This window comes from Lachnellula hyalina, assembly GCF_007821495.1.
Source record: "Lachnellula hyalina strain CBS 185.66 chromosome Unknown contig00113, whole genome shotgun sequence".
Classification (NCBI taxonomy): Eukaryota; Fungi; Ascomycota; class Leotiomycetes; order Helotiales; family Lachnaceae; genus Lachnellula; species Lachnellula hyalina.
The window spans coordinates 7,393-23,501 of record NW_022157227.1 but is presented as its reverse complement, the minus strand read 5'-3'; the positions used below and the strand labels follow the sequence as shown (position 1 = coordinate 23,501).

The 16,109-nt window shown below is 47.5% G+C and overlaps 5 protein-coding genes across 5 annotated transcripts; 3 read left to right on the top strand and 2 right to left on the bottom strand.

The window, feature by feature from the left end:
• Positions 1–2,780: 2,780 nt before the first annotated feature.
• LHYA1_G005835 (uncharacterized protein) lies at positions 2,781–4,142 on the top strand (the record flags this gene model as incomplete). Its single annotated transcript, XM_031150779.1, has 1 exon — positions 2,781–4,142. The coding sequence occupies one exon, from the start codon at positions 2,781–2,783 to the stop codon at positions 4,140–4,142; it is 1,362 nt and encodes a 453-aa protein (XP_031003705.1).
• Positions 4,143–4,462: 320 nt separating this feature from the next.
• Positions 4,463–5,386, bottom strand: XYLD (Endo-1,4-beta-xylanase D; the record flags this gene model as incomplete). Its single annotated transcript, XM_031150778.1, has 5 exons — positions 4,463–4,498; positions 4,565–5,088; positions 5,143–5,147; positions 5,197–5,260; positions 5,308–5,386. 5 exons carry the CDS (start codon positions 5,384–5,386, stop codon positions 4,463–4,465), a joined length of 708 nt encoding a protein of 235 aa, XP_031003702.1.
• Positions 5,387–5,992: 606 nt separating this feature from the next.
• On the bottom strand, positions 5,993–8,002 carry alg9 (Alpha-1,2-mannosyltransferase; the record flags this gene model as incomplete). The annotated part of the gene is made up of 5 exons (XM_031150777.1): positions 5,993–6,238; positions 6,286–7,080; positions 7,133–7,552; positions 7,602–7,860; positions 7,935–8,002. The coding sequence occupies 5 exons, from the start codon at positions 8,000–8,002 to the stop codon at positions 5,993–5,995; spliced, it is 1,788 nt and encodes a 595-aa protein (XP_031003707.1).
• A 212-nt stretch (positions 8,003–8,214) lies between these two features.
• On the top strand, positions 8,215–10,292 carry naf1 (H/ACA ribonucleoprotein complex non-core subunit; the record flags this gene model as incomplete). The annotated part of the gene is made up of 2 exons (XM_031150776.1): positions 8,215–9,279; positions 9,324–10,292. The coding sequence occupies 2 exons, from the start codon at positions 8,215–8,217 to the stop codon at positions 10,290–10,292; spliced, it is 2,034 nt and encodes a 677-aa protein (XP_031003706.1).
• Positions 10,293–10,943: 651 nt separating this feature from the next.
• Positions 10,944–12,411, top strand: LHYA1_G005831 (uncharacterized protein; the record flags this gene model as incomplete). Its single annotated transcript, XM_031150775.1, has 4 exons — positions 10,944–11,202; positions 11,252–11,404; positions 11,459–11,943; positions 12,001–12,411. The coding sequence occupies 4 exons, from the start codon at positions 10,944–10,946 to the stop codon at positions 12,409–12,411; spliced, it is 1,308 nt and encodes a 435-aa protein (XP_031003709.1).
• Positions 12,412–16,109: the final 3,698 nt, after the last annotated feature.

The following is a 16,109-nucleotide window of genomic DNA, read 5'->3' as shown; positions in this document are numbered from 1 at the left end:
TAAGCACTAATGCCGTAAACTCTGGGAGAATTGCAACTTTCGACAGACCTGCTGAGTATGAAAAGTTATAATTTTGAGAAAGCCGATTCATAATGGCACTATGATGGTTCGAGAGAACTCCTCAGTATTGACTTTACAATCATGTAAGACGGTACTCAATGACGACTCTGCAACGTTTCAAGAGACCTGCAGACTCCCTATGAGGCTAGGACTGAGTACAGTACAGTACTGAAATGAAAGACACTGGCGATCATTAAATCCTCCCAAAAGCTGATAGTATTGACCCTGTGATTCTTCGCAATGCTCTGTTTCACTACTCCGGACGCTTGTCCATTTTGGGTGGTGGATCTGGTGGTTGACAAACAAACATCGGACGGGAGGATGCAACAGGCCTAAAAGGGGGAGGGCCTCCTCTCCAATCTACCATTGCTTTGGGGATATAGCTATCAAGGACTCAGAAATGTCGTTCTCAAAAAAGGTGTTATTATTGCAACAATGAAGTTTTACGCATGTAAATTTATGCGAGGTACTTGGATTTGGCAGGATGTGGATTCAAGCTTCACGCTAAATCTGATATAGTTTAGTTTACGCGCTTTAGGCGCTATGATCTTGTCTGATCTCAAGCATACCCACGTATACTATACCCCCGTACTCGCACCACCTCGTGGTCGGTAATTTGTCTATCACCTCCTATTTGAATCTCCAAGACTTACTTCTATATTTTATGCTAAAGTATATAAAAATAGACTTGCTGATGAATCCCTACTGTACGATAAAAGGAGCACGAGACCAGACTAGGCATGATCTCGGTAGAGGAACAGAGGGGGAAAGAGATCAGCAGTCTGTCTCCACCCTCCTGCCAATCTCAGATTTGGTGTGCCACGTGGAGAGATGCTGTCAATAATCGAAGAACCGTTCTCTATCCCGAATGCCGCAAACGTCATATTTTGTCTCATCCTCCGCGTGGGGTTCAGACAATTCAGACTCCCGGTACTTTTCCCGACTTCATGACAGAAAACGGTGTGCCTTACTTGCTTATAGTTCCTCCGGATTTGCCTCTTTTACGCCTGTCCCTTTGAAAATCTGAAAACGTGGAACGACTATTCCCGCACAGTTCACGCAGTGAGGTTGTCATCCGCGATTTAAGATATAGCGCGTGATGGTTGTCACAGAAAACGGGGCGGCAACTTCTCCGCAAGTGTTCATCTTTTCTCATATCATCGAAGCATGGATGCCAATGTCTTGTTAACGCTGCAAGTGACGAGCGGCGTGATTTCATGCAAGACTAATATGAGAATTTTACTGGCTCTCTAGCAACCAGCTACCTGGAAAACTACAAAAGACAGACACTACAGATTTTGCAACATAGTCAAGCATCCCGATTCCGCACTTTTTTATCGGGGATGTATAGGTTAAGTTGCTATTTCGCATAACTCTGAGAAGGCGGTGTTTGCACCACGGTTCACAGATGGTGGACTTTATGAAAGAGGATGCTGATGATGAGGACGATGATGGTGGTGGAGGAAGGATAAAAAAACTTTGGTGCTTTAGTCATTGGAGCGTAAACCCATCACCGATTGCCAATGTCAAGCGAACCAAATCTGATCCAATCATGCGTCGCTTTGGGTATGATATAGAATTTGCTCAAGAGTATTTAATTTAATCACCTCCTATTTGGGCTTGCATGTATTTGACTAACAAGGGTCATTGAAGCTCACAAAAGAAGGGTGACTAAGGACCACCCTTGTGTAAACTTCAACTCATGCATTAGACAGTGAACGCAACCATTGCCATAGACAAATACATTAGTACGAAGACGGATACTTTCCGAGGAGGGGGCTTCCCAAGGCGGCTGTTTGGATACAGTACAGATAAGTGCTAGTCTATCCTGTTTAGATTCTGTCCGCTTATAGTATTATACTCTGGCATGTTGCTGAAACCGTTATGTACGTGCTGTTGTTTCTATCATGTAGTCTTTCATTTGATTGAAAGCAGAACCTCACTATTAATGACTCCCCCGTGCAGGAATGTCTAACCTTCAGGTTCATTCATATTCCGCTCGAGGTGGTCTGTTTATTGTTACGATATAAGCACAATATCTACCTTCAATAGTTTGTAAAAGTTGGTGTGCTTAGCTCTAGTCCATGAGCCCAAAAATGGAATAAATCGTTGCACTTACCTCGCCATGGTACGCGAATAGGCAATGGGCACTTATAGGGCAAGACTCGACTAATTTGCTAAGTCAGCTCTTTTGCTGGGCCTCTTTCGGATAAGATCAATAGCTTATTCTGTATTTATTGAAGTATAACTGTAAAAGTACAGCTGCCATGAATTTCAAGGATGTGCCAATTAGATAGACGTGTAGTGTATAGACTTTGTTTATTAAGAGTATAGTTTAAAAAGGAGTCAATCTTTTATTACGAGATGAAGTACTATATTAACAGATTCTCTACTATATATCGCTGTTTCATAAAAGTCTCACGGATTATGTGGATGTATAAGTATCACGGATTATGTGGATGTTTTATACATTTGAACAAGTGATCTTAGCAGATAGCAAGCTTAGTCCACCTTAAAAAAAAGGGGAAGCACGGACGCGGAGTTCGTCTCATCCCTCCCGACTTGATGCAGGGGTTGCAGCCTAACTTTATTTCAACCCATAGGATCGGATCGTTCCGACTTGTAGACTTATATAATTCTTGGCACATAACATTTTGCCGACATCTCGATTATTCAAGAAAGAAAACGCTTGATCGCTCTTGTCTCATTCTCCATCAACCATGGTGGCAACCCGGAAGTCGACTCGACGCGGTGCTCAAAGCGAATCGACAAAGGATCAGGCAACAGCGACCAGCAGCGCTGCACTAACACGCCAGAGTAAGAGGAAAGCAATCCCAGAAACAGCGACCAGCAAAGTTGCACCAATACGGCAGAGCAAGAGAAAGGCAGTACTAGAAGCGGAAGAGAAGAGGGAGAGCGAGAACGCCGCAAACGGCAAGAGCAGGAAACGAGTCAAAAAGGAACTTCCGTCTTACCTCCAGAAATCATATCAAGCGGAGAATGGACCGAATCAAAATGTTCGGCTTTTGAACCTCCCAAAGGAAAGCTTCGATGGGATCACATCCTTTTTGGAGCCCGACGCATTGACGTGCCTAAGTCTCACTTGCAAGGAGATTTTAAGCTTTGTGGGAACCGAATCATGGCTCGAATGCCGCCCCAGACGACGAGGTTGGGACCACGATTCGCACAGTACGCTTGGACCCCTATATTCACTGCTCACGCTGCTCGTCCGAGATGCACCTCATCTGGTTGACTGCACTGTATGCGCGGTGTTGCATCCGCCGCTGAAACCTCCACGGGAGCACCGAAAGACCAAGTTCACAAACAGCTGCTTTGGGCCCTTTGCCTATATCGACTATACCCCGATTGCGAGCGGCATTTATGGTGGGTATAGCCTTGTCTGGGAGCACATCGTGGAGGCTCGTAAGTCGTTGACACCGCATCCTGGAGATAAACCTGGCCCTCTCATCGAGCTTTTGGGTGGGAACTTCACCATCCCGCGCGAACGGCTCACCCACACCATGAATTCCTCTGGACGACAAATAGGGAAGCATTTAGTGCTCAAACATGAACATGTTTTCCGTGGCACGAGTCCCAGATCTCCACTCCGCGTAGCTGATATCATCGATCTCAAGGTCCGTCTATGTCCACATCAGACAACCAGCACGCAGAAAGCAGAGCCAGGGCGTTATACCAAGAGCAGGCTTCCCTGTGGTCTATTGTGCCATTCGATCGCGACAGCTGCCCCTCTTTCGCTCCGTGCAGGTATACCAGCGCCTAGCATGTTCTGCACGCCAGCGCCGAGTGAAAAGAAACAGATGGACTCCACAGTTCCCGGTGTCAGTACCTTGTGGACATGTCGAGCTTGTCCGACGAAATGGCACATTCAATACAACGGGCAAGGAGCTGGACAATTCAAGATCACGACATGGCAAAGTTTTGGAGATACTGCGTATCGAGCACAGGAATATTGGAAGATGCTTGTGAGGAGAGAAATGTCGAATCTGGCGGCCGACAAGCGGAACAGCGAATTTTTCATTTCCAACAAGCAGTATGTGGATTTCAAAATTGACGATCGTTAAACCTATTCGTTAAAAGATTCACTGGAGGAGTTTCGAAAGGTACACTTTGTGTTGTTTAGATATATGCTAAGTGTCTGGTGTTTGTGTCGGGATTTTGGAAGTATAATACGTAGGTGCAATAGATGATGAATTGATAGAACCGAGGTCTCTAAATACAAGCACGCTAGAACAGCGCTAACGCCCCCTCTTCACGTAAACATGATGGTTGGATAACAAGATACGAAAAACTGTGTATATATACGCATGAGCTACGTATATCAAAGCCATAACGTTGAACAAACACTTCTTTTTAGTACCAGAAGCCAAGACAGGTCGAACTCTCAAGAAACCGCGGTTGCACCATTATAGTAATGTATCTGAAAATGTGTCAGCGCTCTGGATTGTCGATTTCGTTCTCACACCCGAAAAGAAGCAAAACATACCGTCTCATCCGCACACCCAGCAGGCGTCATGTACGCATACGCCCCCAGGTTAATCCACAAGGTCTGATTCTCACAAACCAACCACGCGCTCAGATTCGGCCTGCTGATACTAGGAATGCTCCACTGCACCGCATCCCCACTAAACGCAAACGTGCCATACGTATTCATCTCCGTGCCAAAACTCAGACTCAACTTGCTCACCGTGGAGTTCGCCTGCGGCTCCACAACGGCGTATAGCAGGCCGCCGGTGATCAGTTCGACGAGCTGGCCGTCAACGATCTGGAATTGGCCGGCTGTGGTGTAGTCGGCGAGGAGGGCGGTGCCGGGTGTGTATTCGGGGCTCGTTTGTAGGTATTTGTGGAAGTTGGGGTCTTCGACTGCGCGGATCCAGTAGTAGCCGGTTTGGAGGGTTGTTCCTGGGCCGTTGGTTGGGCTGCTGCCGCTTGATGACGTGGGAGTTGCGCTTCCAGTCCCTAGGGTGGTGGTTGAGGCTGAGTCAGAGCCGGGGAGACATTGTGAATAGTCTTTGGGACATTAGTTAGGGCTCGGGTAGATGGTAGGGGGATATGAAAGTATACATTCGCTGTCGGAGCTTTAGTTTGTTATTTGAAAAGGGTGGGACGTTTGCGTACCTAGAAACCGTGCACGTGTAGCCAGCAGCGCAAGTGGTAGCACCCTGCCACGATACTCCGCCACCTGTGATTTTTAGAGTTGTTCACTAGAAGCCAGACATTCATACTTACACTGAGCATAACCAGCAGCTTGTGCGTAAACGACAGTAGCCGACGAAAGTGCCAGAAGTGAAAGACTTACTGAAAGCATTTCGAAGTATATATGAGAAAAGGCCCGAAAATAGAAATAGAAGATGAAACAAGCTTTGTTCTGTTCTTGCACGCGAGAGATCAACGTTCTTTAAAGACCAAATATGTATCTAGTCACAAAGCCAAGTACGGACCGAAGTGCCGGGGTGATCTATCGGCATTTTACCAGATTGCAAGCAAGGTAGTACTGGACGCCATGCGATCTATGGTAGTGGAAAGTGTCTATAAAATAGAACCGAACAGGCTGATTGGAAGAAGGAATAATTTGCTGCTCCTTGTGATAGAAAACAAAATTGCCTGGCATACAGTGGGCGGGGGAAATTCCAGGGATTCGCGGAAGGTGGATTCCGAAGCCAGTCACGTGCTGAACCCAGTTTAGGGTATTGGCGAATTGTGATTTTGGCGAGCATCGCATTAGGGAGAAACCTTCATGGGGGAACGGCGATTGTCCTACCAGGCGCGTAGTGGTTATCCTCCTCGTTTGTGGATCGAATAATATGAGTATTGGGAGGACTCACCTCCCCAAGTCGCGGAAACTCATCTCAATAATGATGCTCGAGCGAACAATAAGTCAATTTGAACCTATTTATTACAGGGTATAAATTCCTTACTTTTGCTTACGCCTCAACAAACAGTGCTGTCCCCAGTGCCTTTTGAACTTCTCTGGCACGAATGGGAGATTTGGCAGCCAGATTGTTCGGCCAAGGACGTGAGTTCGCGACGCATCGAGGAAGGGCTGACATGAAACATGCTCCCAATTCTCTTCATCAAGGATGTAATGGGGTTCATACTCAGACGCACTAGACCCAGGGTAATAGGTATCAACCAAGAAACTACAAGTATGCAAATCGACCTGCAATATTATGTTAGACGCGCGGTTTTTCAATGCAGTAAACTTACATATTTGCCCATATCTTCCATATTCTCGTCGTTCATGCCCGCTGGCTCGAGCCAAGCGCCGGCCCAGAGGCCATGACCAGTTTTTACTTCTGCGAACTGACCTGGTAGAAGGCCATCGAACTCGCTCTTGATAAACTTGGCACGCATATTATTTGGGAGATGGTACGTGCTGGGGAATCGGTACCACTCTTTGCCGAAACAAACCGAGTCTCCGCGCGTTCCCAATGTTCCGTTTTGAAGAGGTTCATATATCTTGAGTGGTGCAGAGTATGCCGTGTATATGCCATATATTCTTGCGACACCAACATCCACTGACCCAATGACAAGTAAACTCACGACCAGAAGCTTGAGTTTCGCTGGTATCTTTCCAATTAATGTCTTCGGGTCCGACTGACCGAAAGCAGCAAGAACGATGTGCAAAGACATCGCGGCATTTAGGGTGAGTGCTGGGTAGGCGGGGTACATAAAGCGCTCCTCCTTGTGTGGTTGGAAAGTAAAGATACCCAACCAGAGGTAGAATGGACTCATGAAAACGATGCTGCGAAGTCCAGTAACTGCGACGGCTTTTTCTGATGAGAAGATCTTCTTTAATATGAACAGAGGAAGGGCAGCGACAGCTAGCACAAACCAAATGTTGAAGTTGAGAAGAAGATTTCTTATGTAGAAATGCCAAGGCTCTGTGCCATAAATTTCTGGCCCCTTTCCAGGCCCGCTAAAGATATTGTAAAGGACAATGTTCAGCGGGACAACCACCATCTTTTTATAGAAGAAGCCAGAGATAACAAATTCGAAGAGCTACACAGCAACGTTAGCAAGAATCATCATAAGTATATGAGCTCCAACACACCAATACGAGTAGGCCAGCTACGATGCCTCTTACGAAGCGCATGATCACGTCAATCAGGGCGTCTTTGCTACTCAAGAAGGCCAAGACAATTTCTTCGAACAAAAACGGAGCTGATAAAGCCATTGAAAATGGCCATCCCAATATTCCCCCAACGGCAAAAAAGAAGATGCCTTGTGCTGTCTTCAAACCACCTCTCCAGTTCATAAAAGCTGCAATTCCCAACATTGTTGTGTACATTGCGAAGCTCGATGGGAGGAAGGAAGCAGATGCATGGAACATGCCAGGGCTGAATACATTAGCCATAATAAAGAATATGGCAATCCGAGGATTCAAGATGTTGTTAATGACGCGGAACATTTGTGTTTGGCAGAGGGCGCAGACAAAAGCTAGAGCATATCGGATGAAATAGAACTCCGCAACCTGGCAATAGATTAATATAGAGATGTGAAGCTGGATTGATGATCCCAACCTTCGTTGAGAATGGCAGCAGACGTCTGAAGCTGCCAATCAACGCATGCAAAGCAACATAGAGCCAACTTCGAATTGCGTATACTGGAGAGTACTCCCACGTCTGCAGCCCGTAGCCATGGCTCAAAAAATGTGCGGGCTCCCAGTAATTAAACGTCTCATCGCAGTCCTGTATTGGGGCATATAGAGCAGCTAGGATGTTCGCAGCTAGGAATACATAGAAGGCACCAATTGGCTTGACTGCAAAAGGCGTTGGAGGTCTGTTGGGACAATCAGCTAAGCTTCCTTCGGAGCTGTGCGGGACGGTTCAATAGAACAGGTGTGAAATACTGACTTCCTCTTTGCTGGTTGAACTGTAGAATAGCCACTTGATGGGGGAGCTTGGATGACCTTGGGAGGCATTTTATGGAATTTTCACCCCTATTTGACAAAGGTTCGCGACTGACAGCTGTCTTGAGCTTTGAGGTCGCGATTTTGACCCACACCACATCGATGACATCGGCGTGCGGCCGCTAGCGCCAGCAGGGTTCAGAAATATTTTGTTTTGTCCATTCAGTCTGAGATCGACTTCTGATATCGAGAATATTAACATTTCACAACCCCCAATCTCCAGTATGAACACCCAGAATATGGATTTGGATATCATAGCTGCCAATATCGTTACCGAAGTCAGTCCGCCAATTGGAAACGGGGGCCCAGCAGGTTTAGAGAAGAATGTCGAAGCCGAAAAGTCCCAAGGCGCAACAACAGAAGACACTCCAATGATTCAACCAGATGCCACACAGATTGCTGCGCATACTGCAAAAGATGATTTGATCACGAATGGAAAACTACAGTCTGCGGAGAAAGAACTTGCGACCGAAAATATCGACCCTCCCGCGACGACAGACGACACTCCCATGTCTGAACAGGAATCTAGGGACCGCAATCCAAGCCCGCCCCTCACTCACGCTTTAGAAGCGCTATTGGGAGGTCTCGATAATCCCTCAAATCCTGTTGAAGAGACAGTAGCGCCGGCTACCCTGCAGCCGCTTGAAAGCTCGACTTCAATCCCCGATACACAAAATGTCTCAGTTAAACCTGCCCAAGCCAGTGCCAGTAATGCCGACCCCACCGCCGTTCTGGACAAGCAGCGTGAAACCACCACCCCAGCATTAATCACCGTAGACCAACCCACCACCGACTCAATTATAGCCCAGACATCTGGAGAAAATGGGCAACCGCCGAATTCTGAGCCCGCCGCCCTAGAAGAAGAATCTCAAGAATGGGAGATGGACTCTTCACCTATCGAATCCTCCTCGGATGACTCGTCCAGCGATGATAGCTCCGACGAAAGCGAGGATGGTGACAATGCATACAAGCTTTTGAGCCCCGAAGAACAAGCTAGGATATTAATGGAAGGAGATGGTGGTTCAGATGACGAGGGCAATAAAGCAAAAGGAGCAGGAGCTCAACTACGAACGAAGAACGAGATACCGGAGGTTGTCATCCCCAAGCCAGACGTCACGATTACAGAAGATATGACTATTACGGAGCTAGGAGCTGTCGAGGCAATTGTCGAAAACATTGTGCTGGTCAAGGCGAAAATTTCAGGTGAATACCGAGTTCTCGAAAGCGCGTCGGTTTTATGTCTTGCTGATAGAAGTGTGATTGGGGTGGTTTCTGAAACTCTTGGACGCGTCAACAACCGCTATACTCTGTCTTATTCACAAATGCTGGGGAGATTGCGGAAGCAAAATTGGAGCTTGGCACGAAGGTGTTCTATGCAGAGCAACATTCAACATATGTTTTCACACAAGCTTTGAAAGCTTACAAGGGCTCAGATGCCTCTAACCTGCATGACGAGGAAGTAGGCGACGAGGAGATGGAGTTCTCGGATGATGAGGCAGAAATGGAACATAAGCGCAGAGTTAAGCAGGCAAAACGTGGCAGGGGTGGAAAGTCACAACAAAATGGCGGTTCAAGCCGCGGAGGTCATCCATTACAGCAGCATCAAACGCCTTATGACGCGAGCAGGGGCTTGGATTATGATGACGCTGACGATGATGGTCCATACAAGCCTCTCTCACGGCCAGTTGGGTATGCTGATTCTATTGGACGTAGCGAGGCGCCAGAAGAAGGAGCATATCAAGGTGGTCCAAATGGGAATACTCACAACCAAAATAGAGATACTTCCAGAGGCCGGGGAAGAGGCGACAGAGGAAGGGGTCGCGGAGATAGGGGACGTGGAGATAGAGTGCGAGGCAGAGGGGGATATCAAGACCGACGGGGAGGCAGCAGTGGCCACTCTCTTCCTCCACAGGGTCGCCCAAATTATCCACAACCGCCCCCGAATCCCAGCCCAGGTCAAAACTTCACGCCCCAATTTCAACCACAAGGAAGAGGCTTTCATCTACCCGCTCAAACTTCTCCCAGCGTCCCCCCTACTGGATATAATAATGCAGCGTACTCACCTCATCAACCACAGCTCCCAGCATGGCCATTCCCCCCACCTCCACAATATCAGCAGCCCTTCACAAATATGCCAAATATGCCAAATATGCCAAACATGTGGCCAACTATGCCCCCTCAAGCACCTTTGCACAGCGGTGCTTTCATTAACCCAGCGTTCTTTGGACATGCACAAGGAGGTGCGCCAAATCAATGGAACCCTCAAGGCCAACAGGATGGAAGAGGTAGAGGTGGTTCGTAATTTTCAATTGCAAGTTGTATGATTCGTGTATACTTTCTCTCATCAAACAGAATAAGCTGGATGAAAGATGCTTTTGGTGAAGTCACGTGCAGAGCATTGTCTCATTGCATAATGACGAACACCACCGAAGCAATAACATACACAAACATATCAATATTCATGTCATCGACTTGGACAAAAAGATGTTCCAAAGTTGAGTTTCGAAATGTTTCCTTTCTTTAATACCAAATCCAAAGGCGCCACTAGTGCTTCGGTGCACCTGACTTTTATCGTAATTTGAGCTCACATGTTCAGCCGTCTTTGGTGTCACAAGTACTCTTGTCCAATTGAAACATTGCCAACTTTTACTCTTTAGCATTCACATTACTCGGAACTCGAGAATTATTCTCCTGATGTGGTCTTCTATCACCGTTGATAAGATCGCTGTAACCTTTAGCCGGATGTGGAGAAAGTTTCCCCAAGGTCCGATAACACAGTCCCCACATTCAAGGCGGGGGCACTATCCCAACTATGGAGTAACGACTCTTTCTTGAGCCATTAACAATTTATATACATTCTTGACGATTCCAACCATGTTCTACTTAATCTCTTTTCGCAAGATCCTGTCGCGGGCTTTTCATCATACCTGATTTCCCAAGATCTTCTGTGAAAATGGATAAACAAATGCAAAAATGCCAGCAGTGGGCTCGGAAGTTCAGTAGCGAAGTCAACTCTAGCTCAGTGATGGAGCGAATTACCAGCAGTCCGAAACTCGTCTTCTATGCCTCTTTGTTTATATGCGCAACTGCTTGGCTTCTCGTCAGAACCACCAAATATCTGAAGAAACCGGCTCAAAGCAGGGCCGCGACGCCAGACCTTGAGAAACCGGCAGCACGCACTTCTTTCAAGGCGCCTACAAGGAAACCTGGAGGTATGTATCAACTCATGCCAACTTTGAATCATTTTTAATATCGTGACAGTATGGGATCCCGTTGAATTCAGACGGCCATATGCACGCGCAGCTCCAGACTGGGACGTTCACACCACGAAACCAAATCCATACCGCCCTTTTAGACATGGACAATATCATATCACGATGGGACTCCGCAACATGGCATGGGATGAGTGGATAGGTGAGTGACTCCTTGCCTTCCCGTCGGGAAGAGACATGTCCTAACACGGCAAAGAGCTTGACAACCAGTACATGAAATTCCACGCCGACAAATCCCGACGTATCATTGAGCGTGGTTCGAAAAGTTGCTACACCGACCCCTCAGCTTTCGACGGCGCAGTGGAACTCGTCGAAGAATTCTGCGCCTACCTCCCAGAACGCTACCCCTCCCTCTACCAACGCACTCCCGTCGGCATGGTCAACTTGCTCACCGGTGAATCATTCAATATCAAGGAACGGCCGCTGGCAGAAGACCCAATGCAAATGGCCGCGCGCATGGTTCAGGATGATCTAGCCATCATGTTTGAAAAGGAGGATGGGCAGTACTACTTACTGGCTGGAGCAATTCTACTCGCCGGTTTCTGGAAACTTGAAGATAAATTCGGGATGCCATTGAGCGAGATCCACACCTCAGCCGACGTGCCCGGCTACAGAACCAAACTGGAAAAAGGAATGATGAATTTCTTCCGCCGCGTCCAGCCAAACGGGCCAGTGCAACGTGTAAGCGCATTTCTCTTTCCCACATTTCGGCTCCATGCATACTAAAGGGCCAATCAGAACAACTATTTCATCCAAGTCGACGATTCGCTTCCATGGTCGTCGTCTATCGGTGACGAAGACGGCGAGAAAGGTACCGTGGGCTGGTTCTCAGCGGAGAAAAACAAGGCAATTGAAAACCATTACTTCCGCTCTGAACGTCAGACTTTACGCCGCTTGCCGCGGAGTGGCGGTGTGGTGTTTACGATCCGCACGTACTTTCACCCTATTACTGAGATTGCCGAGGAGCCTTACGTGCCTGGGAGGCTGGCGAGTGCGATTAGGAGTTGGGGCGACGATGTTAGCAAGTACAAGGGTAAGGAGATGTATGAGGATGTCCTGTTGGAGTACTTGGACAGGAAGCATGAGGAGCAGGTGGCGGCGGGGCTGGAGGTCGAGAAGGAGGATGAGGTTAGGTCGTATCCGTTTTAGGTCCGGCGGGTGAGGTGTACATGCTGGAAAGCGTGGATAATTGATTTTGTGTCTGATGTCTCGGATGCTTGAGTTCCTTTCCCGAAACTGCGCCAGCGCACTCCAGGCAGCTTCAACTTGCCCCTTCCCTTATTTTCTCCCGTTTGCCGTCCCCTGCATAAGATATGTTCTCGCGTGCAATTTCTATCATATTTATATTTCTCATGTCTCCTATTCCCTTCCATTCTCTCTTCTTTCTCTCTTCACCCTGGTCGTCACCACCAAACACAAGTACACTTATGTTCCTCCATCTTCCCACCCAAGAATCTTGAAAGGCCTTATTCCAGAATCCAAAGATCCGCTCGACAAACCCTGCTTAAGTCCGTTTTACATTCACATATGCGCAAACACATTCCCCGGACATGCACTTTCGCAATCCACCTTCCCCAACTTATCAAAGCCTCTCAACGATGTGTGCTTGGTGGACAGGGATGACGTCCAAAGACACCTACAAACGGAAGAAAATATGGAGACCATATGCGAGTACGTGCCCCTTTATTTTGAGTTCTGACCAGAGAGCTAACTGTTCCAGTAGACCACATGTTCCTCTATGTGTACGAATGTAGCGCCGTTGAGCAAGTTAGGAGCAGGAACGCCCATTCAAACACGTTCTGTCTATATGGGAGAAGCTCAAGCCATTGGACTCCACAGTCCTTTCTTTTCGACGTGGAGACCGCAAAGGTGCAGGAAGCTGCACTTAAGAACAAGATCTTAGGTCTTGAGGAATTAATCGAGCGTCTAAAAAAGTATGCTGATGAGATCAGAGAGGCATGCAAGAACCTCCAAGAACTTTGGTGGGTGGTCATGGAGCCCTCAGAACACTCCATCGATATCGATGCCGATTCCGCGCGCCGCCATACAGAGCACGATAATGATATTACTAATATCATCGAACTACTTGACAGCATGCTAGTAGACACGGCAGACGAACCCGAGCATAAGGAGCCTGAGCATCGCGAGATTCCTCCATAATCCCACAATGTCCTATACCATCGAATACACAACACCGGATTACTTTTAATATACGCAATGTAATTGCTATATAGCGGTCCTAGTCCCTCAGGAAGCGTTCCATGATAGGCTGCCGCTAGATCGCGCAGGACGATGTTGGCAGAAGCACCATCCATCACCACATGGTTGATTTCGGCTTTGAAGTAAACTTTGCCACAAGGGCTGTGTTGATGCAGTGCTTTGACTTTAGCTGAGCCTGCCTGTTTGTAGGACTGTATTGATACATACATAATGGGTTCGGAAAGCTCACTGAAGCTTGATACTGAGGAATCTGGAGACGAGGAATCCGGAGATGAGGATTCCGGAGATGGGGAATCCGGAGATGAGAATGAAGATGAGCATGAGGGTGCTCAACGGACTGATGCAACCGACTTGACGAAGCAGATGGTAGCAGATTTGAGTCATCATCTGACAGAGAAAAGTGAGGAGTTTGATATTGGATTAGTCAGCAGGTACTCGAACCCTGATTTCGTCGCATACTTGACACTTCACCTTCTGCAACAGAGACACATTCTACAACCGCACATTACAACACGCATAAGTCCAACATGGTCACGTGGCCCTTTATCTTTCCGGAAAGTTGGGTCGTGTATGATATCCACCGCCCACCCAGCACTATTTAACGAGCTTTGGTATGGTTGTTAATGTCTTTATCCAGGAGAGATGTTGGGATCGTAAGCTGGGAAGACTATTGCCGATGGGAATTCGTTTCAAGTTTATTAGAGCAAGATTCCCGGCGGCCTAATTCTAAATACATATCGCAGACTCTACAAAGATCGTTTCGAGGAACCCCCCTTTGCGGAAGCGCTTCAGCTTGACGAGTCCACAACCGAAGAGCGGAAACGCATCAGAGGACTGCACCCACCGAGATTCGAAAGCTTCATCGGACTACAGAATCTGGAGAAGCGGTAGAATTGGAGCCGAGGGGTTCAAATGCATCGGCACCCAAGGGTTCTGAAAGACAAGCCATTGCCACTACTAGCTTCTGGACTGGAATCGAGCGAGTGCGCGCGCTTCACAGGTCAGGAGCTGTCCAAGAGATGTGCTTGCAGCAACCCTGACCCCGCGTGTCAGCGAGGACAGCGAGGACAGCGAGGACAGCGAGCTCTTGGAGAAATAACAAATAAGACCCATGCCTAAAAAAGGCAGAAGAGGATATAAGGGATATTTACGCAACTATCGATCGATATACTCCTACTCCATCCTTCCCTCCATGGAATTCACGTCATTCCACCGCTTAGCACCTTGTAGTCAAATCGCTAAAAAGACACAGGAACTAGGAGACATCAGAAGACGTACCATGTTTCCAGCAAGCGCTGGCTGGCAGGACCATTCGCGCTGGGAGCCTGGGAATAGGAATCGAAACTGGAGCGACAAGCACTGCATCACCTCCTCGAGCATCGTCTTTGAAGACGACGTTATGAACACTGCAAATGGCACAAGTACCTCGTCTCGATCTGCCAAGAACCACAACTATTCTTTGTCCAACCTCAACTCTGGTGTTAATTGTTCTACCCCCGCCATTGCCCCTGACAGGGCTGGGCTGGGCTAAAGATAGTCGAGGCGGAGATGGTTAAGGAGCATCATAACCCCTCCCTCTACGATCGTTCGGAGTCGCACCGCCAGATCAAGTCGAATGCATATGATGAGCGACCTTCGTGGCGATAGCGCCGAGCCCTCCGAATGGAGTACATTAAACGAAAGAAATCAGAAGTATGATCCTGTCGTGGGAGCAAGTATTATACCACAGAAACAAAGCAGGGCCACAATATTCGAGGATAGCGTCAAGGAACTTTTGGATGAACAGACATCTGTGAAGAAGCTGCAGGAGCTGAAAGCTGATGCGTGGAGAGTAGTCGAGGAATCCCAGGATGCAATCGCTGTCTTCTAGAATGAAATCGCAGAAGCTGAGAAGGAAAAGAGTTAGCAAATCGCAGATATCGCTGTCTATGAGGACGCATTGTTTCAATCCATTCAGATGAACCAAGGTCAGGGTCAAGACGACAAGGGAACCAAGGATGAGGAGGATCAATAAGTGCATCAGAAGATCCGTCACCACTGTCCAAAAATCGGCCAACATGGTTGCAGCGACAATAAGGGGAAGGGGTTTGTAAATCTTGGAAGATGGTTAAGGCGGAAGATGGTTGAGGCGGAGCTGGCTGAGGCGGAAGATGGTTGAGGCGGAGATGGTTGAGGCGAAAGATGGTCAAGGCGGAAGCGGAAGATAGTCGAGGTGGAAGATGGTCGAGGCTGAAGTTGGTGATCAAGGCTGAAGGGCTAGGTTGTCTCCTACTATTTAAATCAAAAGCTGAAGACCATAAACAAAAATTCAGTCTATCTCTATCTCTATTTTTATCTAACATAACGAGAAAGTTCGTCAGACGGAGGGCACGTAGCGTACGTAATTAGGGGAAAATATACATATTCAACGTCGGTTGAGTGAACACTCAGATCGAGCGCAGTAAAGAAGCTATGAGCGAGGAAGGCGTGGGAATGTAACTCTCTTAGGAGGTAACAATATATGCATAGCATACTCATACTTATTTGAAATCCCTCATAATATTTTCTTACGCTTCTTAAATATAAGACTATTCAAATCTTGGTACCGTTTAATGAATCTATAGTCATAATACTTTCAAGAAGTGCAC